This window comes from Mirounga angustirostris, unplaced genomic scaffold, assembly GCF_029215605.1.
Source record: "Mirounga angustirostris isolate CCGP_5_RB_7025 unplaced genomic scaffold, mMirAng1.0.hap1 SCAF_6, whole genome shotgun sequence".
In the NCBI taxonomy this organism is placed as follows: Eukaryota; Metazoa; Chordata; class Mammalia; order Carnivora; family Phocidae; genus Mirounga; species Mirounga angustirostris.
The window spans coordinates 99,813,349-99,839,986 of record NW_026991714.1 but is presented as its reverse complement, the minus strand read 5'-3'; the positions used below and the strand labels follow the sequence as shown (position 1 = coordinate 99,839,986).

At 49.2% G+C, this 26,638-nt stretch overlaps 1 protein-coding gene and 1 long non-coding RNA gene across 4 annotated transcripts in view; one reads left to right on the top strand and one right to left on the bottom strand.

The window, feature by feature from the left end:
* The window catches only part of LRRC20 (leucine rich repeat containing 20), a 140,030-nt gene extending 130,352 nt beyond the window's left edge, over window positions 1-9,678 (top strand). For 2 of the 3 annotated variants that reach the window (XM_064594747.1, XM_064594746.1), the window contains 3 exons: window positions 3,548-3,862; window positions 7,328-7,427; window positions 8,560-9,451. In XM_064594747.1, coding sequence (XP_064450817.1) covers window positions 3,548-3,862; window positions 7,328-7,427; window positions 8,560-9,436 — 1,292 coding nt within the window. In that variant the 3' untranslated portion in view covers window positions 9,437-9,451. Of the gene's footprint in view, window positions 1-3,547; window positions 3,863-7,327; window positions 7,428-8,559 lie in introns of all 3 variants that reach the window. The other variant, XM_064594748.1, reaches the window with a different exon arrangement.
* On the bottom strand, window positions 3,846-26,625 carry LOC135364771 (uncharacterized). The gene is made up of 3 exons (XR_010412466.1): window positions 26,295-26,625; window positions 9,675-9,847; window positions 3,846-3,991 (listed from the first exon to the last, which is right to left on the bottom strand). It is a non-coding gene; the product is annotated as an uncharacterized LOC135364771 (long non-coding RNA).
* Window positions 26,626-26,638: the final 13 nt, after the last annotated feature.

The window sequence follows — 26,638 nt, the reverse complement described above, 5'->3', positions numbered from 1 at the left end:
GACCTCACACTGAGAACCAGTGTACCCCCATCTTCTTTCTGGTCCTGGGCTTTCCGTGGCCCAGGGCTTGCTTGCTCTCTGAGATCATCAGAAGGCCTTGGAGGCAACCATGATTGTATCCTGAGACCTCCAGGAAGCTCCCAGAGTAGGGGAATGACTTCATTAGGTTCAGTGGATAAGATTTTCACAGGCTTTAATGTATGCACAAGGGCACTTGTCCAGAAAGAACAGGTCCAGGGTGTTAATGACGTCTCTGGCAGCTCGTATGGCTCAGCTAGGGCGGGGAGGCCTGCCTGCTCTCAACTCACTTCACCCCAACCCAGGGGAGTTGCCAAGAATCCTCCCTGAGAAGGGAACATTCTGCAGTGTTAGAATCGGCACTGAGGGTGGGGACAGGCACCCAGCCCAGCGGAGGGTCTAGAGATGGGCAGTGTCATACCTGGGTATTTCTCAGGACAGACTGCTGAATGTGAGCTCACTAAGCAGTTCTCTGAGGCCAAGTGAAGGGCAAGGACAGACCGACTGGAGTCTGGCTGGACAGGTTGTGGCAATTTCCTCTACCCATGCACATCCACAGATTTTTTTGAGTCATGGGGACTGATTCAGAGCTTATCTGGGGCTCAGGAGGGGTGAGCTGCCGGGGGAGGCTCCCAACAGAACCCGGGGTGGGGTTCCTTCCAGAGGAGCTTGTGAAGGCCTTCCAACACCAGCAATGTCACCCTGTCCCCTGGTGTCACAGTCCGCCTTTCCTTCCTTTTTCCCTTCACACAAATACTTATCCATCCACCAACCATTTATTGAACCATTGACTATGGGCAGGCACTGATGAGACGCTGGGGATTCGGCTGCCAACTGCTCTTCAGGACCTGCCTTTCAAGCGTGGGCAAGAAAACCCAACCAACCTGAAAACAAAATATTGACAGATGGAGGAAAAGAAAGAAGATGCTGTGAGAGATAATAAATAGGAGGGCACCTACTTGAAATAGAGCGACTGGGTCAGGCTTCTCTCTGAGAAGACAGCCTAGTCTAAGCTGAGGGCTAAAGGGGAGGAGGAGACAGGAGCCATAGAAAGGGGGAAAATCCTTGGGGTTGGAGAAAGCAGGAGCTAGTGCAAGGTGTCCAGAGCAGAACGGGCAAACGGGCGTGTGGCAGGGGGTGAGGTCAGAGATGGTAGCAGGAATCAGAGCACAGGGCGTTTGGGAGGCCGAGGATAGAGTTTGGATTGTATTTGGAAGACAATGAGGGGTCTAGGCAGTAATCCTTAGGGGCTGCTGCCCAAAGCATTGGTGAATGCTAATGGGATCAGCTCCATCGGAAGAGCATGGGACTCTTGATCTCAGGTCATGAGTTCGAGCCCCACGCTGGGTATGGAGATTACTATAAATAAATAAACAAACAACCTTTTAAAAAATTATCTAATCATCAGGGAATTTGAATGCAGATGCTGGGTAATTGGTAATATTACACATAATTGTCAATTTTGTTATGTGTAATACTGATACTGTGGTTACATGAGGGCTTTTTTAGTCCTATCTTTTAGCGATCCGAACTGAAATGTTTATGAATGAAAGGAAGTGATGTGCTATTCCAAAGAGAGGTGGGGGTGTGGGTAAAACCAGGTTAGCCTTAGGTTGATCATTGCTGAAGGTGGAGGATGTATGCACGGGAGGTCTTTGTACTCTTCTCTCTTGTAATAGTTCATTAAGCTGTATACTCTTGTATCTGTCCACGATACCGTTCTGTCTAGTGCATGTTTGACATCTTCCATAGTACAGATGTTTGGGGGCAACTGGACGCCTGGGAGCGCCTAAGCAGGGGGCTGTCACCTCCTCCTCTCACCCAGAACACCCAGCATCTCCACCTCTACCAGCAGGCCCTCCGCCTGCCCCCAGTGCCCCTGCTGCTCCTGATGGGCCCTCCAGCCCTGGTCATGCCAGCTCCTTGGTCCCAGAGCGTCTCTAGCCTCCAGATCCCAAACCTCTGGTGGGTCTCCAGGCTAGTGGCTGAGCTCTGGATGCAACACAAGACTCCCCAAAGACTCTTCATCGCCTGGAACAGGCCACATCCAGTCCCAGAGGAAGGCAGGAGGAGAGTTTATGAGACAACATCATGAGTCACCACATCTAATGGCTTCCCAGAGGAGCTGTGGTTGGACACGGAACTGCTCCTTCCCACAGGTGGCTGGGAAAGCACACGCTAAAGCTGGGCTCTGATTCAGAGACATGCAGAGCGGGACCACCTCTGTGGCATACCCCCGAGCCACCTGGAGAATGTCACAGAACCCCTCTGCTCTCAGTTCTCCCATTTCAAACGGGGCTCATACCTAACATGTTTGCTTCAGGGGGTAATTGGGAGGGTTAGATAAACTAATGCATGTGCAAGTGCTTTGTTAAATGCTGGGCAAATGAAGCAGCTGATACCATGATGGGAGAGAGTGATGGATGCATGGTAGCCTTGGCTTTGGATGGTCTTCTGGTAAGTTTAATGTATGCCTTTACTCCTTACCCTGGTTCAGAGTCCTCTTCCATTGTCCCTTCCTCTATTGCCTTCTTGCCTTTTCCAGCTAAAGTTCTGTGGAGGAGATGAGGAGGGAAAACAAGCATCTGGAGGGTATAATGGTCAGGAGACTATTTCAGGAGAAAACAGATGGTGCACTCAGAAAGCATTTATCTGGGGCGCCTGGGTGGCTCAGTTGGTTAAGCGACTGCCTTCGGCTCAGGTCAGATCCTGGAGTCCCTGGATCAAGTCCCGCATCGGGCTCCCTGCTCGGCAGGGAGCCTGCTTCTGCCTCTGACCCTCCCCCCTCTCATGTGCTCTCTCTCTCTCATTCTCTCTGTCTCAAATAAATAAATAAAATCTTTAAAAAAAAAAAAAAGAAAGAAAGCATTTATCTGAAGAGTTTAATAGAGGGACTTTACAGGGGAGAGGGGAGGGTGAGAACCAGCAAGGGATGGATAAGCCATGGGACTGGCAATCACAGGAAGCTGTTGGGGCAAAGAGAGAACACTGTCACTCTGGCCCCCAAAGAGCTAGAGTCGTGGAATAGGGTCACCTAACAGGAGCTGTATCCGTAAAGACAGCCCCACAGGCAGAACTGGGCCAGGCAGGGAGGGAGTCGGGAGATGAATACCCTGACATCTGTCTTCTCCAGTCCTTCAATCTCCTTCAGTGCTTTCCATTGGCTGAACCTGGTCAGAAAACAGAGGGCAAGGGAACCCGGCCGACGGAGTCCTTAGAGGGCAGCCTCTGGGGCAGACAGCAGGGCTCAGAAGGATGGAGCCCAGATGGGGCAGGGGGGTGGGCCATATGCGAATGGAGAAGAGCCAACATTGGGAAATGAGTTCTGGACGAGGCGAGATGAAGGTGTGAGATCAAGGTTTGCGTGCTGTGGGTTGGAAGTGCATGCAGTTGCCATTGGAGTTGAGCACCTGATCGGGGTGCTAGGTCATGGCCAGGATTTGGAGGACAAAAGGGTCTCACCGGTGGCAAGAAGTCAGCCATCTCTTCTTTGCCTGGGATCCTGACCTGTATCCTCCTTTGCTTCTAGGGGAGCCCTCCCACCCTTCCAACAGCAGCTGGCCCCCAAGCCTGAATGGGACTCCTGCCAAGGCCACCCCAGCTGTAAACCTCACCTTCTCCTCCTACTACCAGCACTCCTCCCCAGTGGCAGCCATGTTCGTTGTGGCCTACGCGCTCATATTCCTCCTCTGCATGGTGGGCAATGCCCTGGTCTGCTTCACTGTGCTCAAGAACCGTCACATGCGCACTGTCACCAACATGTTCATCCTCAACCTGGCCGTCAGCGACCTGCTGGTGGGCATCTTCTGCATGCCCACTACGCTCGTGGACAACCTCATCACTGGTGAGTGGAGGCAATGGAGGCAGTGGGAGTCCCCTCCCCCACCTTCCCGAAATCATTGCTGGCCTGGTCTCTTGGCCAAGATGCCATTGTCTCAGACTCTCCAGACAGTCTTGTGGCTGAGGGATTAGGCTAGAAATAATAGAAACAATGAATTAATTATTCTCTTCATCTAGGCATTGTATGACTTACTCTGCCTGCATTAACTTATCCAATCCTCACAACGATCCAATGAATTATGCGTTGTTATTATTATCCTGATTTGGGGGGTTGGGGAAACCGATGCTCAGAGTGATGAGGGACAGGTCTGTAGTTACACAGCTAAGTGTCAAGTCCCATGTCTTCACACCCAGATTTCTAACCACTACACCATTCAGTCTTACTTTCCTGGGTAGCTGCCCTGGGCAGAGCTAGAACCCACAGGTTTCCTCTGAATGTGGACCTAATAATCCACTTATTTGAGTTGTTCTCCAACCAAAGAGAGTTCTGCCCTACAGGTAGTGAGCTCCCTGTCACCGGGAGTGTCTACGTAGGGACTGCCTGGCCATTTAGCAGTGACTTGGTAGAAGGGATTCAAGCAGAACGAGACCACCTGACCTCCACATTCCTGCCTGTTCATCCCACAAATGGTGGAAGGGTGTTTCTATAAGTTTCAGGACCCAGGAAGTAGAGCCAGGACAGTCAGCTTTCCCTCGGCTGCCCTGGCTCTGTCTGGTGGGACCTTCGCTCACAGCTGGATCTCAGGTTCCGCCAGCGCTGCTGAACATAAACTGCTCATCCTTCTCCTTCCCAGCACACCTAGACCCACACATACGTGTGCACACACACACACACGCGCAAAAGTGCACACACCTAGCCGCACGCTCATACACATTCACCGGTTAACAATGACATGGCGAAGTCACTAGTTGGTTAAGGTGGTGTCTGCCAGCCCTTTCCACGTGCCTAAATTAAAAAAAATGGTTGGAAGAACACATTCACATGGCAATCGTCAAAAACTACCAAAAGGTTTCCAGTGAAAAATGTCCCTTCCATCCCTGTCCTCTGGCCTCCCAGCTTCTCTCCTGGGAGGAAATCAATATTGCCAATTTCTTGTGTCTCTTTCTGAAAGTATTTTTATGCAAGAACAAGCGAATTAAGGACATGCTGACTTTCCAAGCAGTCAGTTCTGCATCTTCACTTTCTTTTTCGGCTTCAAAATATAGAGTGTATATCGTAAGTAGGATTCGTTAAAATTAATTTACATGCAGTTATTCCATATTAATAAATAGAAGCATTTTTCATTCTTTTTTGCAACTGCTTAGCATTCCATTATATGGATGTACTATAATTTATTTAGCCAGTCTCTTTCTGATGGGTATCTAGGTTGTTTTTAACAGAATCTTCTGCAATAGAACAAACCTTCATTCAGCTTTTCTTTTCTTTCCTTTTCTTTTTTTTTTTTTTTTGGAGTGAAGATGCTGAGGGTTGAATTATTTACATCTGCTGCTCCTGGCGCTATGTGACTTCACTGTGTTACAAAGACCCCCGTTTATTTTTTATTCCTTCCCTTCTGTGGCCCTACCCCACTACCTAGTCCCTTCCCCGCCCAATAGGCGAACATTCTACTAAACATAGCCTGTATCTTTTCACTTGTATGCCTTCTTACAAAAAGTGCATCGCAAATGTGTGCATGTTTTACATTGAAATATTTTTGTCCAGGTACAATTTAATATGCACAAAAATCCTCCTTTTTTTAGTGTACCCTTCCACAGGTGTTGAGGGACACACACAGTCATGGAGCTACCACCACAATCAAGATAAAGAACAATGTCATCCCCCCCAACCACTCCCTTGTTTTTCTGGGTTGGGGTTTTCCTGGCTATTCTTGTGGATCTGTTGGCTTTCCTGGCTATTCTTTTTTTTTTTTTTTTTTTTAAGATTTTACTTATTTATTTGACAGAGAGAGACACAGCGGGAGCAGGAACACAAGCAGGGGGAGTAGAAGAGGGAGAAGCAGGCTCCCTGCTAAGCAGGGAACCTGATGCGGGGCTCGATCCCGGGACCCTGGGACCCTGACCTTTGTCACTGGGCTTCTATTTACGTCGCCCTGCATACATCTCACCTGAGGCCGCTAAGGGCTGCCGCTCTGCTCCTCGGGGTGCATCCACCACATTTTACCCTCTGGTCCCCCAGGGATGGACACCCAGGTGGCCTCTGCACAGCGGTGTGTGCGAGCCAGCCTGCCTGTGTCAGTGATGTCATGGCGGGAGTAGAAACGTTGCCATGTGGGGAGATACTGGATTTGGCAAATGCTATAAATTAGAGGGGTTTTTTAATTTAATTTTTTTTTTTTTAAGAGCTGATTTACCAGCACACCACTGCCTCCCACTCTCCAGCACTACAAACAACTGGAGTATGGGGGAATGTCTCTGGGACATGAACTTGGGAGAGGACTTGCCGAATCAGGGAATTTGCACATACCCAGTTTTCCAAAACAGAATCAGGCTGGTTGCCATGGTGATGTTGGCTTTCCATGATATTTAAACTCCCCAGCACCCACACCAAACTCTCACACTCCCCCATTGTGATTTAGGGGCACAGAGACTGGAAACCAACTCACCTCCCCTCAGCTTTCTCATCTGTGAACAGGAGATCACATTAGGGTTGTTGGGAGGATGGAACGAGACAATGCCTGGCACTCAGTAAGCGTGCAGGCAGAAAGGTCGCTAGGGGTGGCTGCTGGGGAAGAGGGGGCCCAGCCCTGGGAGAGGGCTCCTGAGCCAAGTACAACAGACGAGAACAGATGGGACCCCCAGACCTAGAGGGGCAGAGACACCAGGCAGTGACCAACGCATGGCCTCAAGGAACCAAGATGTGGATCCAGCTACCAGTCCTGAGGCCAAGTGGGGCCCCGGCCTCTGGACAGAGCAGAAGCCTGGGAATCAGAGAGAGACACGGGAGGGGCTGGGGCTGCTTGTGTCTCCTCGACCTGGGAGTCAGGCTCGCTCTGTCCCAGTGGTTCTCAGCTCTGGCTGCCACTCAGATCCCCTGGGGTGGATCTGAAAAGTACTGATGTCTGGTCCCACCCCCAGAGATGCTGACTGTAATTGATCTGGCATGGCTCAGGGCACTGGCTCTTTTCAAAGCCCTCAGGTGATTCTAGTGAGTGGCCAGGGTTGAGAACTGTTGGCCTAGACCTTGAGGCAGGGCTATGGGAGCAGAAAGCCGGGCAGATCTGGCTGGATACAAAGGTCCTGGAGAGAAATCCTTGGTCAATATAAAGACGGTTTCTCTAACGGTGAGAACTGACCGCAGTGGTGTAGACTGGTCAGTTCGTCATTTCTGGAAGTGTGTAAGCAGAGGATGACCACCTGGCAGGACATGGAGGAAAGATCCGAGCCACAGAGGGGACTGGCCTAAATGACCCAAGGTCTCCGGCTCTTCGTGGATGAGGCACTCATTCTATGGTGGACTCTGTCATTGCAGGGTGGCCCTTTGACAACGCCACGTGCAAGATGAGTGGCTTGGTGCAGGGCATGTCCGTGTCGGCTTCCGTGTTCACACTGGTGGCCATTGCCGTGGAAAGGTGAGAGGGCTCCTGGCTGGGTTCTCCTTGGCCGACAGGGGCTCGGCACGAGGAAGAGTTACCGTCACCACTGTCGCACTGACCAGAAGGCTGAGGCTGAATCAGGAGCCATAAAGGGAAGGGCTGGGGGCTAGCTGCCCTCTGCACTTGGGGCGCCTGCAGAGAATACCTCGACCTTCGTCTAGAAGGCCTGGAGGCAGCTCCTGTGAAGGTTTACTAGGGATTCCTGGGTCCTGTGGGAGCTTGAGGGCAGTCCTTGTTTCCTGAACAGTAGGCATCCTGCTACCCATGAGTCTGAGCAAGGAAAGCCAATTTGGGGGGGGGGGGGGAATCAGAGTGTGACCCTGCTCCTTCACTACCCACCCCCCTCCCCACTCCTCCCAACCCCCACCTGCAGGCTCCTTGCTGTTCTCTGGCAGCCCAAGCCTTACTAGCCCTCCATCTCCACCCTACCTCAAGCTACTTCAGGTCTCTTTCCGCCTCAGATTCCATCAGATTCTCTGATAAGCATGAGTTGGCAAATGGAATAGAGCCAGGGGCCAAGGAAGCTTTGCACACAGTAAAACTAACCCAAATGCATGCGATAGGTCCTCTTCCCCTCCCCCACCTCAGTAAGCTTTTGCACTAAGGGCTCATCTGGGCATTCTCCCCCAGAGCATGGGGGGCAGGCAAGGATGCTAGCCAAGACGACATAGGGACAGCCTATCACGTAGAGTCCGCCCCTGAACTCCCAGGGTTTTCGGGAGAATCCCTAAACAGCTAAAACTTTTCTTTGATACGCCTTCCTAATTAGCCTACTCCAGGACAGAAGGTGCAGACTGATCCCTTTGCTAGCTGCCAGCTAATCAGTTTATGCCCCCCCGAAGTGCCCAGACACGAACGTTTCCCACGCTGCCCCCGTTCCTCCCCACGTCCCCCCTCCTGGTTTTGCCTTTGTTCCCCGGCTACTGACTCCCTCGCAGGTGAGAACCAATTTGCTTGCGGACGACCCTAAACTGCCTGCGCTACTCTTGGAAGGTGCCCCCGGTGCCCACACCCCGCCAGCCCCCACCAGGGGTAGCTCTCCTCCCCGGGGACAGGGACCGCCCGGGGCCGGTGCCCAGCCCGCTTGTCTTTCCTCCCCCGGCCGCAGGTTCCGCTGCATCGTGCACCCTCTCCGCGAGAAGCTGACCCTGCGCGAGGCGCTGGTCACCATCGCGGTCATCTGGGCCCTGGCCTTGCTCATCATGTGCCCCTCGGCCGTCACGCTGACCGTCACGCGCGAGGAGCACCACTTCATGGTGGACGCCCGCAACCGCTCCTACCCGCTCTACTCGTGCTGGGAGGCCTGGCCCGAGAAGGGCATGCGCAGGGTCTACACCACCGTGCTCTTCTCGCACGTCTACCTGGCGCCCCTGGCGCTCATCGTGCTCCTGTACGCGCGCATCGCCCGCAAGCTCTGCAAGGCGTCGGGGCCCGCGCGGCCGGGTGGGGACGCGGCGCGGGAGGGCCGGCGGGGGGCCCGGCGGCGGGCCCGCGTGGTGCACATGCTGGTCATGGTGGCGCTGGTCTTCACGCTGTCCTGGCTGCCGCTCTGGGCGCTGCTGCTGCTCACCGACTACGGCCAGCTCAGCGAGCCGCAGCTGCAGCTGGTCACCGTCTACGCCTTCCCCCTGGCGCACTGGCTGGCCTTCTTCAACAGCAGCGCCAACCCCGTCATCTACGGCTACTTCAACGAGAACTTCCGCCGCGGCTTCCAGGCCGCCTTCCGCGCGCCGCTCTGCCCGCCGCAGTGGGCCGGGCCCAGGGAGGCCTCCTCCGAGCCGCCCGGCGGGCTCCTGCGCGCCCCGGTCTCCGTGCAGGGGCAGCCCAGCGACTCGGGCCTGCCCTCCGAGTCCGGCCAGGGCAGCGGGGCGCCCCGGCCCGGCCGCCTCCCGCTGCGCGGGGCCCGGGTGGCCCACCACGGCTTGGCCGGGGAGGGTGCTGGCTGCGGCCCCCTGCCCCTCACCATACCGGCGTGGGGTAGCTGACTGGGACGGGGAGGGCGGGCCCTTGACCCCGGGGGGACCCTGGCGTGGGGGGCCCGACGGGACGTGGGACACCGCGACAGGGTAGCAGCCAGGTGTGGTGGGAGAAGGCGGTGCCACGTGCCTTCCTCCCCCCACAGGGCGGTGGCTCCGCGGGAGGTCTCTACTCTACTGCCTTTCCCCTTGGAGGGGGGCCCACTTGCCACCAAACCCTTCCTCGTGTGGCCAACTCCGCACCCACCGTCTGGCTGAATCCTCACAATGCTTTGGGAGTAGGTCCTCTTTGTCCCCCTTCTACAGATGCGAAACTGAGGACCGAGAGGAGGTGTGGCTCGCCTGGTCTCTCAGCTGGACGTCGCCCAGGAGCCTGATGCCAGGGTTGTATGGACAGCTCCGGCTGTCTCCAGAAGGACCCTGTAAGGTGGGACACAGCGAAATGGGTAAATCGTAGTGACGCCGCTGGGAAGGAGCAACGAGCAAAGCTGTCCTGTCCATGTGATGCTTTGTGTCCGGTGTCCTGGAGTCCCTTCTGTATTACCCGAGTCCCTTTTGCTTCACCCTCTCCTGGGAGAACACGCTGGGCCCCTCCTGCCAACTCCCCGTAGGTTTGTTCTGAGAGGGGTTCTGGACCATTCTCTTCTTTTTTTTTTTTTTAAAGATTTTATTTATTTATTTGAGACAGAGAGAATGAGAGACAGAGAGCATGAGAGGGGGGAGGGTCAGAGGGAGAAGCAGACTCCCTGCCGAGTAGGGAGCCCGATGCGGGACTCGATCCCGGGACTCCAGGATCATGACCTGAGCCGAAGGCAGTCGCTTAACCAACTGAGCCACCCAGGCGCCCTGGACCATTCTCTTCTTCCCAGAGTCCTGCAACGGGACATCACGTCTAAGCAGCTGCACAGGGAGTGTCTGTTGCAGATGCTCTGGGTCTTGCCCTTTGGATCCGAGCCCCAAGGAAAGAGGAAGGGGTGGTGTCTTCCCTCCTCTCCTCATAGGGCCCACTGCCATCACCCAGGCCTAGGCGAGAACTTACAAGGTGACAGGTGGCTGTCAGGCCACGTGGAGGCGTCCGTTTATTTATTCCCGGACAGGAGGAAGGGAAGGCACAGTACCTACTTTCCGCCTCTGGAAATACATCAGCCCACTGGAGCTGCTTGCGAGCACAAAGCCTTCCCAAGGCCTCGCATCCCTGTTCCCCCAGGCCTGGGAAGGGGGGTAGGCCAATCAGAGCTCAGGTGCCCTGGGGGCCTCCTGGAAGCCAACCTCTAAACCCCTCCCTGGTACAGATCGCTCCTGTCCTCTGAAAAGGGGTGGAGACCAGGAGGCCCTTGGTTTTCTCTAGCTCTCACCCAGTACACCTGCATCACCTTGAAGAAATGAGGCTTCTCTCCGTGAGGTGGGAGGAAACGGGATTGCCTCAGTGATCCCTGCATGGCCCCGATAATCTGAAGTTCACTGGACATTTCCCCCCTCCTCTCTATAGAAAACATAATGTTGCTAGAATGTTTTGTGCATAGCAAATGACTATTTCCAGGGGTCAGGCCAGACAACGCAGCTCTGAGGCTTGATGGTTTCTGTAAGGGACACACAATGACTTAACCCTGTTTTACTCCACTTTAAGTACTGGACGTAGGCGCAGACGAAACTTCCCTAGCAGTTGTACAGCACGTTCTCCGAACACGTCCCCTGACACTGTCTCATTAGATCCATGCGAACGAGGTTGTTGCTGTCCCACAAACCGAGTAACTGAGCCTGCAAGGGGCCAAGGTCACAGGCCACAGAGGGGCAGGGTTTGGATTAGAATTTGTCTTCTGATGGTTTCTTCCCACACTGCATCCTGCCCCTCAGGGAAGTGGATTGGGCATAATGGGGAGCAAACTGAAGTTCCTACAAAGGTTTTCTGCCTGACAGTGAACCAGAACACTCATGAGCTAGGATCCCTTCAAGCTGTCAGTCTGGGAAATGGGAGTCTCTTGTGTCTACTCTTGTAATATCCAGACTGAGCTGTTCTGTGTACAATATCCATTGCCCATGCACTGAGCAGGCCCCCGAGAGCCCGGTGCTGGTATCTGGGGGTGATGAAGGAGGGTCTCCGGAGAGGGTATGCCATCCTGTCCCTCATTAGCTAGTGCACCTATCGGCCCCATTTCTGGTGCTCTGTGTTAAGTGTCACATAGGCCAGAGGGTTTCCGGCTGCTTTTTGTGAAGAACTGTCTCCAGGCTCTAAAAATTGGCCAGAGAAAGGGCCATCTCAAACCCCAGTGCTTGTCCCTCTGGCTGGGTTGGATCTGTCCGGAGACACTGTCTGGTCTCTCCTCTGGTGTGTGTTTCTCCTTTAGCGTGGCTTCCCAACCACAAAGTCACAGCCTTTATAGTGCGGGGAGACCAGAGTGCTCACCCCAGCCAACCTTTCCACCAAGGCCCCTTTGTTTTATTTCCCCCGAAAGGTGCCATGCTTTGAAAGATTGGGCCTGCCAAAAAAGCTGTACTAGGTCATAATTCATCTATTTTGCTGTTATTTTTCTTTTTAAAAATCAATCAAAGGCTATGCCTGCCCATTCAGAGATTCGATCTGAATGGTAACAAGCGTGACTTTATGCTTTCATGAAGGGGTGAGGCCTTGCGGGTATATGTAGAATGTTTTGTTTTTTTTGTGCATGTTTTAAAATATACACAACATAAAACTCACCATTGTTAACATTTCTAAGTGTATGGTTCAGTGGCCATAAATGCATTCACACTGGTGTGTAACTATCACCACTGTAGTTTTCCAGAATTTTTTTTAACATCCCACACTGCAACTGTGTACCCATTGAACACTAACTCCCCATTCCTCCAGGCTTCTGGTAACCACCATTCTACTTTCTGTGTCAATGAACTTGACTACTCTAGGTCCCTCACACAAGTGGAATCAAACATTATTTGTCCTTTCGTGTCTGGCTTATTTCACTGAGCAGAACGTGTTCACGGTTTATCTGTGTTGTAGAATATGCCAGACTTTCCTTCTGTTTAAGGGTGAATATTATGTTGTATTTATATGTCACGTTTGGTTTAGCCATCCATCCATTGGTGGACATTTGGGTTGCATCCTCATGTTAATTATTGTGAATATAATGTGTGGAGTTTTAAGATATTGGAAGTAGTTCCTAAAAATAATGCCTGTGTGGCCCTAAGGACAGAGACCCCAGGTTAGAAACTCAGGATCTCTCCCAACTCAGCACTGATGGGTGACAAAGCCGAGGTCAAGGAAAGCTGTGATTCTTCTCACTTCCCTGTGCCGACCCCACTGTTCTGAGCTTCCGCTGGGCTTTACTTCTTCACTAGAGTGGCTAGAAAATTGTATGATCCTTCCATGGGATGATATGAAGTTATTTTTATAACTATAGCTTTATTATCCTCACTGGAATCCTCTGTCGCAACACCTGGACCCTGTCAGGAGCCTTGTCCAGCTATCCCAAGGCACACAGTAAGCAACGCAGACTTCTCCTGATGTGCCGTCCTTCGCCTATGGGCTGGTGGGGTCTCCTAAGGTGACTGCCCTTTCACAGGCGGAAAGTCTGAAGACGAACTGGATGTGTGATGGGTAAAAAGGGCCAGAGACCTGTTGACACTGAGCACCCCCACCTCGGAGGACTCTTGGAGGGACTCTGTGTCCCATCCTGCCATGTGCAGCACGAGCAGTCATTCTAAGCAGGGGTCTCCACTGATGAATGGCCTCTTGACTTCACCAAGGCCATGCGGCACTCAACAGACCAACGTGAGCTGGAGGCAGGTGCCCGGCCTGGACCCCACGAACCACAATGTGCCCGGCTCTATGCTGAGGACCTTCTCTTGGGGCCTGGAAGACGCATGAGTTGATTTGGGTTGGAATGGAGGGCTGAGCTGGCAAAGGAGGACGAGAGCCCCCTATCATTAGTGTACTGTGTATTCATCCAGAAACCCAGGTGAGAGCCAAACCGAGAGCTGGGTGGACAAAAAAAGCATTGCTATTAAGCTCTGTACCTTTTTGCATCCGTTTCCTCAGCTCACCCCTGAGAAGTGCCATTGAGGAAAGATAGATGAGAAGGAGGTAACCCAAATGGGCTTCATTACAAGCAAACAATGTTGAATCGACAATAGGTTCCTTGTGGAATAACCCAATTATTTATGTTTATGGCATTTTATTGCTGTTTTTTTCTCTCTCGACACAAACACTCCATAATCATTGTAGAAATTTCACATTTAGACGCGCAACAAGAAGCAAATAAAAAGCACCCAAATCCCATCACAAGAGATAAGCATAAAGTCATTTGCTGTCCATGTTTTAAAATTTTGTAACAGCTTTATTAAGGCATAAGTCGCAGGGCGCCTGGGTGGCTCAGTTGTTAAGCATCTGCCTTTGGCTCAGGTCATGATCCCAGAGTCCTGGGATCGAGCCCCGCATCGGGCTCCCTGCTCGGCGGGAAGCCTGCTTCTCCCTCTCCCATTCCCCCTGCTTGTGTTCCCTCTCTCGCTGTGTCTCTCTCTGTCAAATAAATAAAATCTAAAAAAAAAAAAAAAGGCATAAGTCGCATACAACAAAGTTCACCTATCTGAACACCTAACTTTAGCTGTTGTGTAGTTGTGTAAGCACCAGCACACCCAAGATATTTCCAGCACCATCCCCAAATTCCCTTGTGCCTAACTGCAGTCAACCCTCTCCCTCACTCCTGGCCCCAGATAACCACCCATGCGATTTCAAAATGTCATGTACATGGAACCATTCAGTGTGTAGCTTTGGAGTCTGGTTTCTTTCATTTAGCATGATGTTCTTGAGATTCATCCATGTTGTAGCATGTATCGGTCCTTTGTTTCTTTTTATTGCTGAGTAGTATTTCCTTGTATAGCTGTAGCACATTTTTTTTCTCTGTTCATCAGTTGATAGACATTTGGGCTGTTATTCAAGTATGAATTTATGAATTATGAATAATGCTGCTATAAAAGAATTCATATAAAAGTCCTTAGGGTATATATGTTTTCAGTTCTATTGGCGTGGGTTTGCTGGGTTGTATGGTGAGTGTATAGTTTAATCGTGTAAGAAACTGCCAAAGTATTGTCCAAAGTTGCTACACGATTTTGCACCCCCATCAGCAGCGGACGAGTGTTCCAGCTGTTCTTGCCAATGCTTAGTAGTACTAGTCTTGGAAAAACATCCCTGATGACTAGTGATGCTGGGCATCTTTTTGTAGGCTTATTGGTCATTCATAAATCTTTCATTATAAATGTTTCCAAATCTGCCTGTCTTTTAAAAATGTGGTTATATTGTAGAAACTTTAGTTCAGAGATTTGCTCTAAATCTAAGAGGAACTTATCACCAATAGATTATTATCTTTTTGGGGGGGGAGCGTCAGGGGGAGAGGGAGAGAGGGAGAGAAACTTAAGCAGGCTCCACGCCCAGTGTGGAGCCCAATGTGGAGCCCTATGTAGGGTTTGATCTCACGACCCTGAGATCATGACCTGAGCCAAAATCAAGAGTCGGACGCTTAACTGAGCCGCCCAGGTGCCCCCACTAATAGATGATTTTTAAACCCATCAAGAACAGGTTTAAAGCAAGATAAGTAGATAGAACATGTGAGAGGAGGGAGGGCGATTTGAAGAGGGGATTAGGAATGGCCTCTCTAAGGAGGTGACATTTGTGTACAGCTGTGAATAAAGCGAGAGAGAAAGCCATGTGAATTGCTGAGGAAAGAACAAGGCAGATGGAATACCATTTGCAAAGCCCCTGAGACAGGAAAGGGATCAATGAAAAAGGAATTAACACATATCGAATGGTAGACATATCGAATGAATTTCAAGAATTACATTTCTGGTCAAGTGAAAACTGTTAAAAGCCAGGCACAGTACTCAATGCTTTCGCCTGTGATTTATTTCTCCCAAGAGACTCGCAAGCTCCATGAGGACAGGAGCTCTGTCTGTTTCACTCACCTTCGTAGACTCAGATCTAGGACATTGCCTGGTACATAGGAGACACTCAGTAAATGTCTGTTGAATGGGTGACATAATGAAATAAGCAAGTATTTCTTACTCTTCCCATATTACAGATGGAAAACCCAAGTAGGTTACTGAAGGTCCCTTAACTAGATGGTGGTGAAGCTGGGACTCACATCTTGATCCATCTGGCCAGAAAGTACAGGTTATGCAAATCCCACCCCCCCCAAAACTGCTGTGGATTCTCCTTCCTATATTTGGGATATTGAGGTTCGGAATAAAACAAAGAGGCTTGATGGAGGTCCCCTTTGATCCAAAAATAAAACCAGCCAGCCACAGGCTCCAGACTGCTCTTTTGGCCAGAAGACCCCATTTCCATCCCGTTTAGTGGCTTCCCAAACTTTGAGATGGAAGGCATACCAGCAGTGTAATGAAAAGGTGAAAACTTAGTTTGATCCAATGCCACATCAAGGCTCCAGGGGCTGAAAGCCATTATCCTTTTGCCTCCTGTGCCTTGCAGTCCGTGATGGGGTAAAAGTTGCCCATCTGGCTGCCGTGTCTTGCCTGGAGGTGTTTGTGTTCTCTAGCTAGCTGCAGTGCCCAGGCCCTTGAATCCCTGTCACCAGCAAATGCGGCTGTTGTCATGTGCAAGCATCCAAATTAATGTGGGTGGAAAAACCCAAGCTTAGTGATTTGGGCAAATTAGTTTATCTGTCACATAGCCAGTGGTGGTGTTAAATCACTCTCTGTTTGAGGAGTAATCACTCCTCGCCCCGCTCTGTCTTCCTCTCCGCGGGGAGGTTAGAACAGCCAAAGCCAAGCGGTTCCAGTGACAGAGCAAACCTATGTTCCCATGATTTGACCACCCCCAAGGAAGAGTATTTTACACAACGTAGTTTGTTCACTCACAGTGCTGTCTGGAGGGGCTCTGAAACCACCTCTAATGATCAAAATCACCCCTTCATTCTCCTTGAGTCCACGTCTTGGTAAAATGATTCTGTTCCCTATGCTATAAATTATGGACAATAAACTCATTATGAAAGTGCTGAGTGTTTGCTTTCTGCTTTCCATCGTATTAGTAGCTTTCCCTCGTTTGCATCTTTACTGTGAATGACAGGTGTCCAGGCAAATAGCCATCCCCCCAAAAAGGGAGACAGTAGGCTATGTTACCACCGACCTGACTGCAGTATTCCCATTTTACAGATGGGGAATGGAGTTGTGTAGAGGCCCAGGCATTTCCTAGAGGCCCCCACATCTTGCAAGTGGGAGAAATCAACGCAAAGTTTCAGGCTCTGTGGGTTGCAGTCCAGTGTTCTTGACATGTTACGAAGTTTCTTACTTGGTTAGCTCCCTACTTCTAGGCATATGTGAGAAGTTTAGATAAAACTTAAATCTGGCATGTGTATGCTCAACAATGCTCCCAGTGTCTGCTAACTCTGGGAACATGGACCTCTCACAGTATAGTAGGCAGAGATAGAAAGACAAAAGCTGTCATGCGGTATACTACTTTTTACAAGGGAATATCATGGTTGGCCAAAGGAGCAATGCAACAGCCTGAGGACTGTCAGAAAAGAATTCCCCTAAGAGGCTTGAAATAAGTCTTAAAGACTGAATTAGAGACAGCCAGGTAGAGAGGAGGGCTTGAAGCACGGAAGTGATGCACTCAGATCTTCATCTGTTAAAGCTTATACTGGCAATGGGTAGAGAGTGACTTGGAGGGAGATGGAGCTGGAGGCCAGTGAGGGAGGAGGTATTTGGGGGCATCCAGGTGAGATATCCCAGGACTGGCTAAGGCAGTAGGAATGGAGAAGAGACAGCAAGTTCATGGGATGTTTGAGAGACCAATTCAGTATTATTTGGTAACTGCTAGGGTGTGAGAGGATGGACCATCATTCTAGGATACTTTTAGTTGCCAGTAACCGGCTTAAACGGAAGGTTTGCAAAATAGTTAAGTGCAGACGATTGGTTGATCCAGAATCTCAACAATGTCACCAAGGACCACACGGTCTCCATTCCTCTGCTCTGCCATCTACAGTGTGAACTTGGTCCTCAGGCTGCTTGGTCCCTCGTGGTGCAGAATGCAGCTATCAGCAATCAGAGCTACCTGCTCTCTTATTTACATTGAGAGAGAAAGAGAGAGAGACAGAAGGAATACCTGAATATCTCTTCCCATGACTTTCTCCTAAGAGAACACAGTAACTTCTCAGAAGGAAGCAGGAAACTTATATTGGTTCATATTAGGTCAGGTGTCCATTCCCGAACCAATCCCTGTGGCTAGGAGAATGCCATGTTCTGAGTTCCATGTTCTTTGATGGGGTCCCAGACAGGTAAAGGAGATAGGATTATAATGATTGATTTAGACAAATGAAGGCCCATCCCTGGAACTAGAGTCAATCTCCAATCTAATTAATCTGGGGGAGGGAGTGACAGATTGATGGGAAGTTGTATCCATTAGAATGTCTTTCGGGGGCAAGAAACATAATACTGTGAATCAAACTGGTTTTTATGCAACAACAAAGTCAATTTATTATCTTACATAATGCATTGGCTATTAGGAAGGTCAATTTATTATCTTTTCATAAAAAGACCTGAGGCAGGAAGGGCCCAGTTTTAATTAAGTCAGCAGCTCGGTGACGTCAAGACCCAAGATTTGTCCCCCTTGGCATCTTCATTTTGGGAATATTGGTATTACCTGCAGCCTCTGTCCCCTCCAGATTGTGAGACAGGGCCAATTCCATGAAAACGTGTAAAGGAAGAAGAGTATCTCTCATAGAAGCAAGAAGACTCTGTCACACCTCCCCTTAGACTGCATTGGCAGCATTGTGCCACATATTTACAACCAAACTAGTCATTGGCAGGGAAACAGAACCACTGTGATAAACTTAATTAGATCCTCCCCTGGGGCTGGGATGGCACCACACTGCCTGAAACACATGGCCACACAGGGGTGGGTGGATGCATGTCTGAACAACACAGTCCTGTTGGGAAGGAGAGAGGGGAGTGGTAGGTGTTGGGTGGGCAACCACCAGTGACTGCTACAGGGATTAACCAGGAGAGGCCCAAGAGGAACTCCTGGGTAGGGTACTGGGCCATTGAGCCACTGTCAACTGAGTCTATCCCAAGATAAAAAATTTTTGGACTTGGTGAATATGAGATGCTCATGCACCAGCCACGTTGAGAAGTCTAGAAGGCAGCTAATGTAAGGCTTGATCATCCTCCTTTTAACATCCCCCCTTCCTCTGGCTTCCAAGACACCATAGTTCCTTGTTTTACCTCCGACCTCTCTGTCACGCCTTCTTTGGCCATCCATCCCTGGAATATTGAGATCCCTCAGGGTTCTTTTCTAGGCCCTCTGCTTTAAAAAAAAAAAATTGTGGGGCACCTGGGTAGCTCAGTGGGTTAAGTGTCTGTGCCTTAAGCTGCTCCCCCTGCTTGCGCTCTCTCACTCTGTCAAATAAATACATAAAATCTTTTTTAAAAAATTGTATTTCATTCCTATATATATTTTCTCTAGGTGGTCTCATCTTCTCCTGTGGCTTTAATTGCCCAAAACAATGACTTCAGCCAACCTTCATTTCTCTTCTCAATTCCAGGCCTCATATCTATTTTTTTTTTTAAGATTTTATTTATTCACCTGACAGAGAGATAGAGAAAGCCAGAGAGCACAAGCGGAGTGAATGGCAGAGGGAGAGGGAGAAGCAGGCTCCCCACTGAGCAAGGAGGCTGATGTGGGGCTCGATCCCAGGCCCCTGGGACCATGACCTGAGCCGAAGGCAGACGCCCAACCTACTGAGCCACCCAGGCGCCCCCAGGCCTCCTATCTAACCACTCATTGGACTTCTCAACCTGGACTATTGTCTCTCCTCACCCCCCAGAATCTCCGTAAGATCTTCTCCATTATGTGTTACTGATAATTCTGGACATTTTCCCCTCTGTCTTATATAATGGACTATGTCACCGGAACTATTCAAGCTGCCTCTTCATCCAGCTCTATTGCTGTCCTAAGTCCCTGTTGTCATACCCATCCATTCTTCACTCTCTTCCCCTGGCTCTGCTGTATGTGTTGTGGGCAGGGGGCAGGGGGCAGTAAATCCCCATAGGCTAGGTTTTCCAAACTCCTGTGTCAGAGGCATACAAGATTACATTATTGTTCCCAATTATTCACTCTCTTCCCTGAAACAGGAGTATAGAACCCTTTATTACCAAGTATGTTATAATGCCTCCCTGCAGATAAATATACTTCTCTGTCCCCTTGACAATGGGCCTGGCTACATGACTTACTTTGGTCAATGGAAAGTGAACAGAAGTTCAGTATCAACTCTGACCAGAAGCTTTAGGAAGCCTGACAGTATGGTTCAGCTGCTTCTCTTCTCCCTCTACCATGAGACCAAGATAAGAGCTGTTCCCTCCATCAGGATCCTAGAATAATAGGTAAGGTGGAGCAGAGTCAAAGCCAATTTGTAGCCCGGACATGTAATCTGAGAAAGAAAAGAATGCAGTGAGGGGCGCCTGGGTGGCTCAGTTGTTAAGCGTCTGCCTTCGGCTTGGGTCATGATCCCAGGGTCCTGGGATCGAGCCCTGCATCGGGCTCCTTGCTCGGCGGGAAGCCTGCTTCTCCCTCTCCCACTCCCCCTGCTGTGTTCCTTCTCTCGCTTTCTCTCTCTGTCAAATAAATAAATAAAATTCTTTATAAAAAAAAAAGAAAAGAATGCAGTGAGATTTCGGGGAACAGGGCTGTCTGTTAATACATTAGCTAGAAAAAGCTGACTAATAGAACGATCAGTGCAAGTTGCAGAATGCTGTCCTTAAGTATGTGCCATTGCGGGGCACCTGGGTGGCTCAGTCGGTTAAGCATCTGCCTTCAGCTTGGGTCCTGATCTTGGGGTCCTGGGATTAAGCCCACGTCAGGCTCCCTGCTCAGTGGGGAGGGGAGCCTACTTCTCCCTCTCCCTCTGCCTGCCACTCCCCCTGCTTGTGCTCTCTCTCTCAAATAAAATCTTAAAAAAAAAAAAAGTATGTGCCATTGTTTCCCGGTGGTGGGCAGCAAGTGGTGTGGCCTTTGGTCATTTAGAAGGCAGATTACATACCAAGTAGCTTGTGAGTTTAGGCAAAAAGGTTGGGAAAAAGATTTTTATGAGTGTGCCTTTGTTGTTTTTAGCTGCATTTGACAGGCTGCTACAAGAAAGAGATGAGCTCAGAAAAGAATTGACTGTTTTGTAAGCAGAGATTAAAATTCAGCCTTGGGACAGAGACCAGATCAAGGTCATGAGTAGTGGCTGCTAGTGAGTCTCTTGGTGGATAAAGTGACTCAGAAAATAGTCTTAAGAGCATGGTTCTCCAACGGAGGCTTGGTAAGTTCAATTTCCCTTACCAGTGGTGCCTAGAGAGAGAGGTATGTCTTGAAAAGAATTATAGGTGTGGTAATTGGCACATAGAGCTGACTAGAAGCAGGTCAAATGCTACTCAAGGTGCAAAAAGAGGTGTGCAACCAAGACACTTGGGCTAAAAAATGTGATTGCTGGAGACCAGCATTTGGGCTCCCAAATTTCTGTGCACAGAAGGAAGCTGAGAGAGCTGCTCAGCCCCCAATCAGCCACAAGTTATGAAGAACACAGGCCACTCCCAGGGACCTGAACTCGAACTTAATTAAGGAATGTTTCCTACACCCAGCAGGATTTGGGAATTCTAAGAACCAGTGATGGTTGTGAGTCTCTCATTCTTTCTTTTGATGATCAGAAGTGTTTATTCTTATTTATTCTGTCTTTGTTCAACCATCTCGTATTAGGTACAGATGTGGGGGGCGGTAGATAACATTTGTCTTTAAGTTCAAGCAGGGGCAGTGGCATAATGCTGAGACTATCATGAGATACTAAACTTTGGCCCTCGTGTCATGATTGGTTGAAACTTTTGGGTGTCACTCTTGGTAGGAAGAGTGAGTATATTTTTCATGCAAAAAGGAGAGAAATGAATATTTATGACCAAGAAGGTAGACTGTGATAAGAGAATATTATTTTTACTATTTATTTGCTTCTCTCCCTGTAGGAGAATTATACAGCCCTCAACATGGTTACCCATTTGCATTGTCTGCTACAGGAGGAGTATATTTCTATAACCTGTTGGCATCAGGCAAGGTCATATGACTTGCTTTAGCTAGTTGAATGTGAGTGGAAGGGACGTACACCTTTCTAAGCAAAAGCTTAAGAGCCTTTGTGTGGTTTGGCCATTTCCTTTTCCCCTCTGCTTGGTCTTGTTAGGAGCAGGCTGGGGGATGCTACTTAGCCTCAGTCTGCAGATGAGAAGGCATATGAGGGCAGAGCTAGGGGTGACTCATAGCACCACTGTGAAACTCGAGAAATAAATGTTCATTCTTGTAAGCAACTGAGATTTTTTTATATTGTTTATCACAGCAGCATAACTAGTCAAAATTGACTAATACAGTTGGCTTTCATCTGGGCCCAGCCAGTGGGAATCACTGGCAGGAGAATGGAGAATGTGAGGAAGGGAAAGAATACATCTCCCCTTCCTTCCCCAGGCAGCATCTCCAGGAGCAACTCTATCTCCAGATAGGCAGGCCTGCTGGGCTTCAGTTCCTGACCAAGGGTCCTGAGCTCCTCCCTTTGGGTGACGCTGCTTTGTCCTCCCACCTGGTCCCTCTAGAATTCCTGCTGTTGCTAATCTGTATTCGGCTTCTCACCTCTTCTATCACTTATTGACTGACTCTCTGTTCTTAAAGTCCCTCTGGTTTAAACATTTTGAGTAGTTTTGGTCCAGTCGGACTCTATCTGATACCCCATCCTATGTATACATTTTGGAGTAACTACTGATCACCGATGTCTCAAACTTTGTGCGATTTTTTATTTATTTTTATTTTCATATTTTTTAAAGATTTTATTTATTTATTTGACAGAGAGAGACACAGCGAGAGAGGGAATACAAGCAGGGGGAATAGGAGAGGGAGAAGCAGGCTTCCCGCAGAGCAGGGAGCCCGATGCGGGGCTCGATCCCAGGACCCTGGGATCATGACCTGAGCCGAAGGCAGACGCTTAACGACTGAGCCACCCAGGCGCCCCTGTGTGATTTTTTAAAAAAGAAAGATACCTTTGATTGTATATATATTTTAAAGATTTTATTTATTCATTTGAGAGAGAATGAGATAGAGAGAGCGTGAGAAGGGGGAGGGTCAGAGGGAGAAGCAGATTCCCTGCTGAGCAGGGAGCCCGATGCAGGGCTTGATCCCAGGACCCTGGGATCATGACCTGAGCCAAAAGCAGACACCTAACGACTGAGCCACCCAGGCGCCCCGTTGTCACCCTTTTTAAATGTAGAGTCCAGTGGCAATAAGTACATTCCCATTTTGAGCAGCCATCAAGGGCATTCACCTCAAGAACTTTTTCTCTTCCCCAACTGAAACTCCATAACCATTAAACAATATCTCCCCATTCCCTCTTTCCCCCAGCCCCTAGCAACTTCTACTTTCTGTGTCTGTGATTTTGACTCCTCTAGGTACTTTATGCAGGTGGAATCACACAGTATTTGTCCTTTTGTGACTGACTTGTTTCGCTGAGCATAGTGTCTTTAAGGTTCATCCACGGAGTAGTGTGTGTCACAGAAGGAAGCAATCAGTCCCTCGTCTTCTACTCCATCCAACCAACGACGAGTTCCATTGATTCTACCTTAAACATGGCTCCATCATTGCTCTTCTCTTTTGCCGCCTACATCCAGGGACGGGTCAGCATCTTTACCTTTTTTTTTTTTTTTTTTAAGATTTTATTTATTTATTCATGAGAGACAGGGAGAGAGAGAGAGAGAGAGGCAGAGGCAGAGGGAGAAGCAGGCTCCCTGCTGAGCAGGGAGCCTGATGTGGGACTTGATCCCAGGACTCTGGGATCATGACCTGAGCCGAAAGCAGATGCTTAACCAACCATCTGAGCCACCCAGGTGCCCCAGCATCTTTACCCTTGGCCACTGTGGCCACCTCCTCCTGGGTCTCCTGCCTCTAGTCTTGCTAAAACTTCAATCCAGGCTCCAAGCCACTACCAGAGCCATTTTCTAAAGCAATTCTAATTGTGCCCCTTTCCTGCTAAAAACTCTTAAGCTGCCCATTGCTTTTAGGGAAAAGTTCAAACCCTACATCATGCCTTCCAAGGCCCTCCACCAATTAACCCTGACCTACTTCTCTGGTCTCATCTCTTAATAATCCCTTTCTGGTTTCTGCCTTATCCTCTTCATCTTATTAACCCCTTCTCTGCCTTCTGGTCATAGGTTAAGTCTCACTTCCTTGAAGGAGCTCTCTCTTCCCATAATGCAATGCCCTGTACTTACTTTATCACTCTACTTATCCACATTTATTGTAATTATTTGCTGAAGTCTGCCTTCCCTTTGGACTATAACTTCTTTGAGGGCCAAGACCGTGTCTTTCTTTCTTCTTCTTTTTTAAAAGATTTTATTTATTTGAGAGAGAGAGACAGAGAGAGTGAGAGAGAGAACACGAGCGGGCTGAGAGGCAGAGGGAGAAGCAGACTCCCCACTGAGCAGGGAGCCCGATGTGGGGCTTGATCCCGGGACTCCCGGATTATGACCTGAGCCGAAGGCAGACACTTAACTGACTGAGCCACCCACGTGCCCCAAGAGCATGTCTTTCTAAGTGCTACATCCCTACCACCTAGCAGAGACAACGACCACAATAAGTGTTAAATAGAACTTAGTTGTAGATTTGAAAGTTTTCATGTTACAGGAGCTGTAGGTGGTAGTTGATACCAAATATACACATGAGATAATCTAGGGAGAGGGTACCTCTAGAGACAGAGAACATGAGAAGTAAGAAAGACAATGCTGATTAAGATGAAGCGATGAAGACAAGGCTAAGGGGGAGAATGAGAAATGAGTGGCCAGAGGAGTGGCAGAAATGTCAGAAGAGAATGCAGTCATAAGCCAAAGAAGAGAGACCATCAGAAAACTGGAGGCACCCAGCAGGGTCAACCACAGCAAAGAGGACAGGATTGAAAAGAAGTGCCACTGGAGTGGTTACAGATCAAGAAAGATCATGTCTGGCAGCAGCTGGGTTTATCCTTTGTCAAACTACTATACTTAAGAAGGTATTATCTGCCTCCTTTTCATTAATTCCTCTATCCATTAGCCCAGCAAAGATTCATTAAACATCTGCTCTAGGCCAGGTACTGTGCGAGGCCCCAGGGAGATAGAGAAACAGAACAACATCCACTTGAGCCTATGGATCTCACCACCCCTGCCTGCAAGGGAAAGTTCCAAAGCACTGACTTGTGGCCCAGCAAAGCCAGGGTGTGGCGTTTTATTGGAGATGATATTAACTGGCTTTCCTAACGTACTCGATGAAACAAAAATTGGTGTGCTAGTCCAGAAGTCAGCAAGACTTTGTTATCTTGCTCTGAGCTGGCAGGAGGCAAAAGGGAAAGTGCCTGTAGTACACAATTGCATCATGTCCATCTGTTCATAAGTCACAGACAAGATTCTGGGCTCAAAGGCAGAAAACTGATAGAGCAACTCAATCCAAAGAGCACCCCCTTAAGAAACTCCCTGAACTTAATCCTATGTAGTGGTCACTCTGCAGAGATTCCTTTACCTTCCAGTAATACATTGTATTACTGACTAAATTCCTGCTCGACTCTTTTTTTGCCTGCCCTGTGTTCCAACTGCAGTAAAACAGTGTGGTGTACTGTTCAAAAGGTCAATGAGTCATGGCCTTCTGAAAATTAATGGGAGTCTGAATGGAGACAAGGGAGGAACACTCTAACTCATGAGGAAATTATCTTACTAGGTTTTCTTTTAATACAGGGGTCATCTCATTTTCCATAGTAGACACCGCTTTGAAATAAAAAAGTTTAAATCAAAATGTCTTTAAAGCATATTATCTTTGGCTAAGTGGGCCAAAGGTTATTATTACTTAACCTTTGGTTAAGGGTCCAACTCTTGATTTCAGCTCAGGTCATGATCTCAGGGTCCTGGGATCTGCTTGAGGATTTTCTCTCTCTCTCTGCCCCCACACCCCTCTCCCTCTCAAAAATAAATAAATCTTAAAAAAAAAAAAAAGCATATTTTAATGCCCCAGAAAAACGAGATCTTTTAAAGGAACCCAGCCCATCAAACTAGTCATTCTTTGAAATATTATATAATCAAATTAGTGAATAATCAGTTATTAATTTATAATTTGGATTTTGAAATACACTTCATTTTTTTTTTAAGATTTTATTTATTTATTGATGAGAGAGAGCAAGTGAGAGAGAGCAAGAGCCAGGGGGAAGGGTAGAGGGAGAAGCAGAGTCCCTGCTGAGTGGGGAGCTGGATTCCAGGACCCCGGGATCATGACCTGAGCTGAAGGCAGATGCTTACCCGACGGAGCCATTCAGACACCCCTGAAATACGCTTAAAAAAATATATATGTGTGTGTGTGTGTACATACACATACATACATACAGGATTGGGGAAGTAACTGATTCAATTAATCGACCACAGCCTCAATCAGACTTTAGCTGTTGGGGTGTGGCCTGACTCAATAGAACAGAAGTTGATAAAACAAGCTCCAAGGAACTTATGCCTGAGAGAAATGTGCTCAAGGGACTCTGAATGCATGCCTGGACCTTCCCAATGCTTACAACTGAAAAGTCCCTGGGGACCCGGGGTGGGTTGAGCAAGGAGGGGGGCAGAGTGAATCCTCCTTCACTGGGGACGGTAGAAATAACCAGTCATACTTCCACAGTGCTTACAACGAGCCAGGCTCTTCCTCTGACTCTTGACATGTATCAACTCAGTTAATCATCCCAACAACCCATAATAGTTACTATTACTATCTCCATGTCCCAAGGTGAGAAACTGAGTCGGAAAGGTTAGCAGCAATTTGCTCGCTGTCCCACACTAGAAAGTGGTAGAGCTGGTTACTCACCTGGTGGCCATTGTGGGGACGGGGGTTCAGTAATATGCCTCAAATTCGCTTAAACATGCACACCTTTAAGATCAAAGGCAGGGCCTGCCTGATGACGCATGTGACTTCGGAACTCCTTTTGCGACAGTAACTCTGGGTGTGGGTGAGAGTTCCTGGGTGCACGGTGGGGGAGGGGTCGCCGATCAATTCCCAGCTGGCGCAAGCTGAGAACTTGGCCCTTTACTGACCTCTGTCAGAGTCCCACAGCACTCAGGGCGGTGGCAGAACACCCGCCGAGCCAGAGCTCGCCGCCAGCCACGTGGCCCGGCCTGGGAGCCAGGACGCTGTCCCGCGAGGCGGGGCCG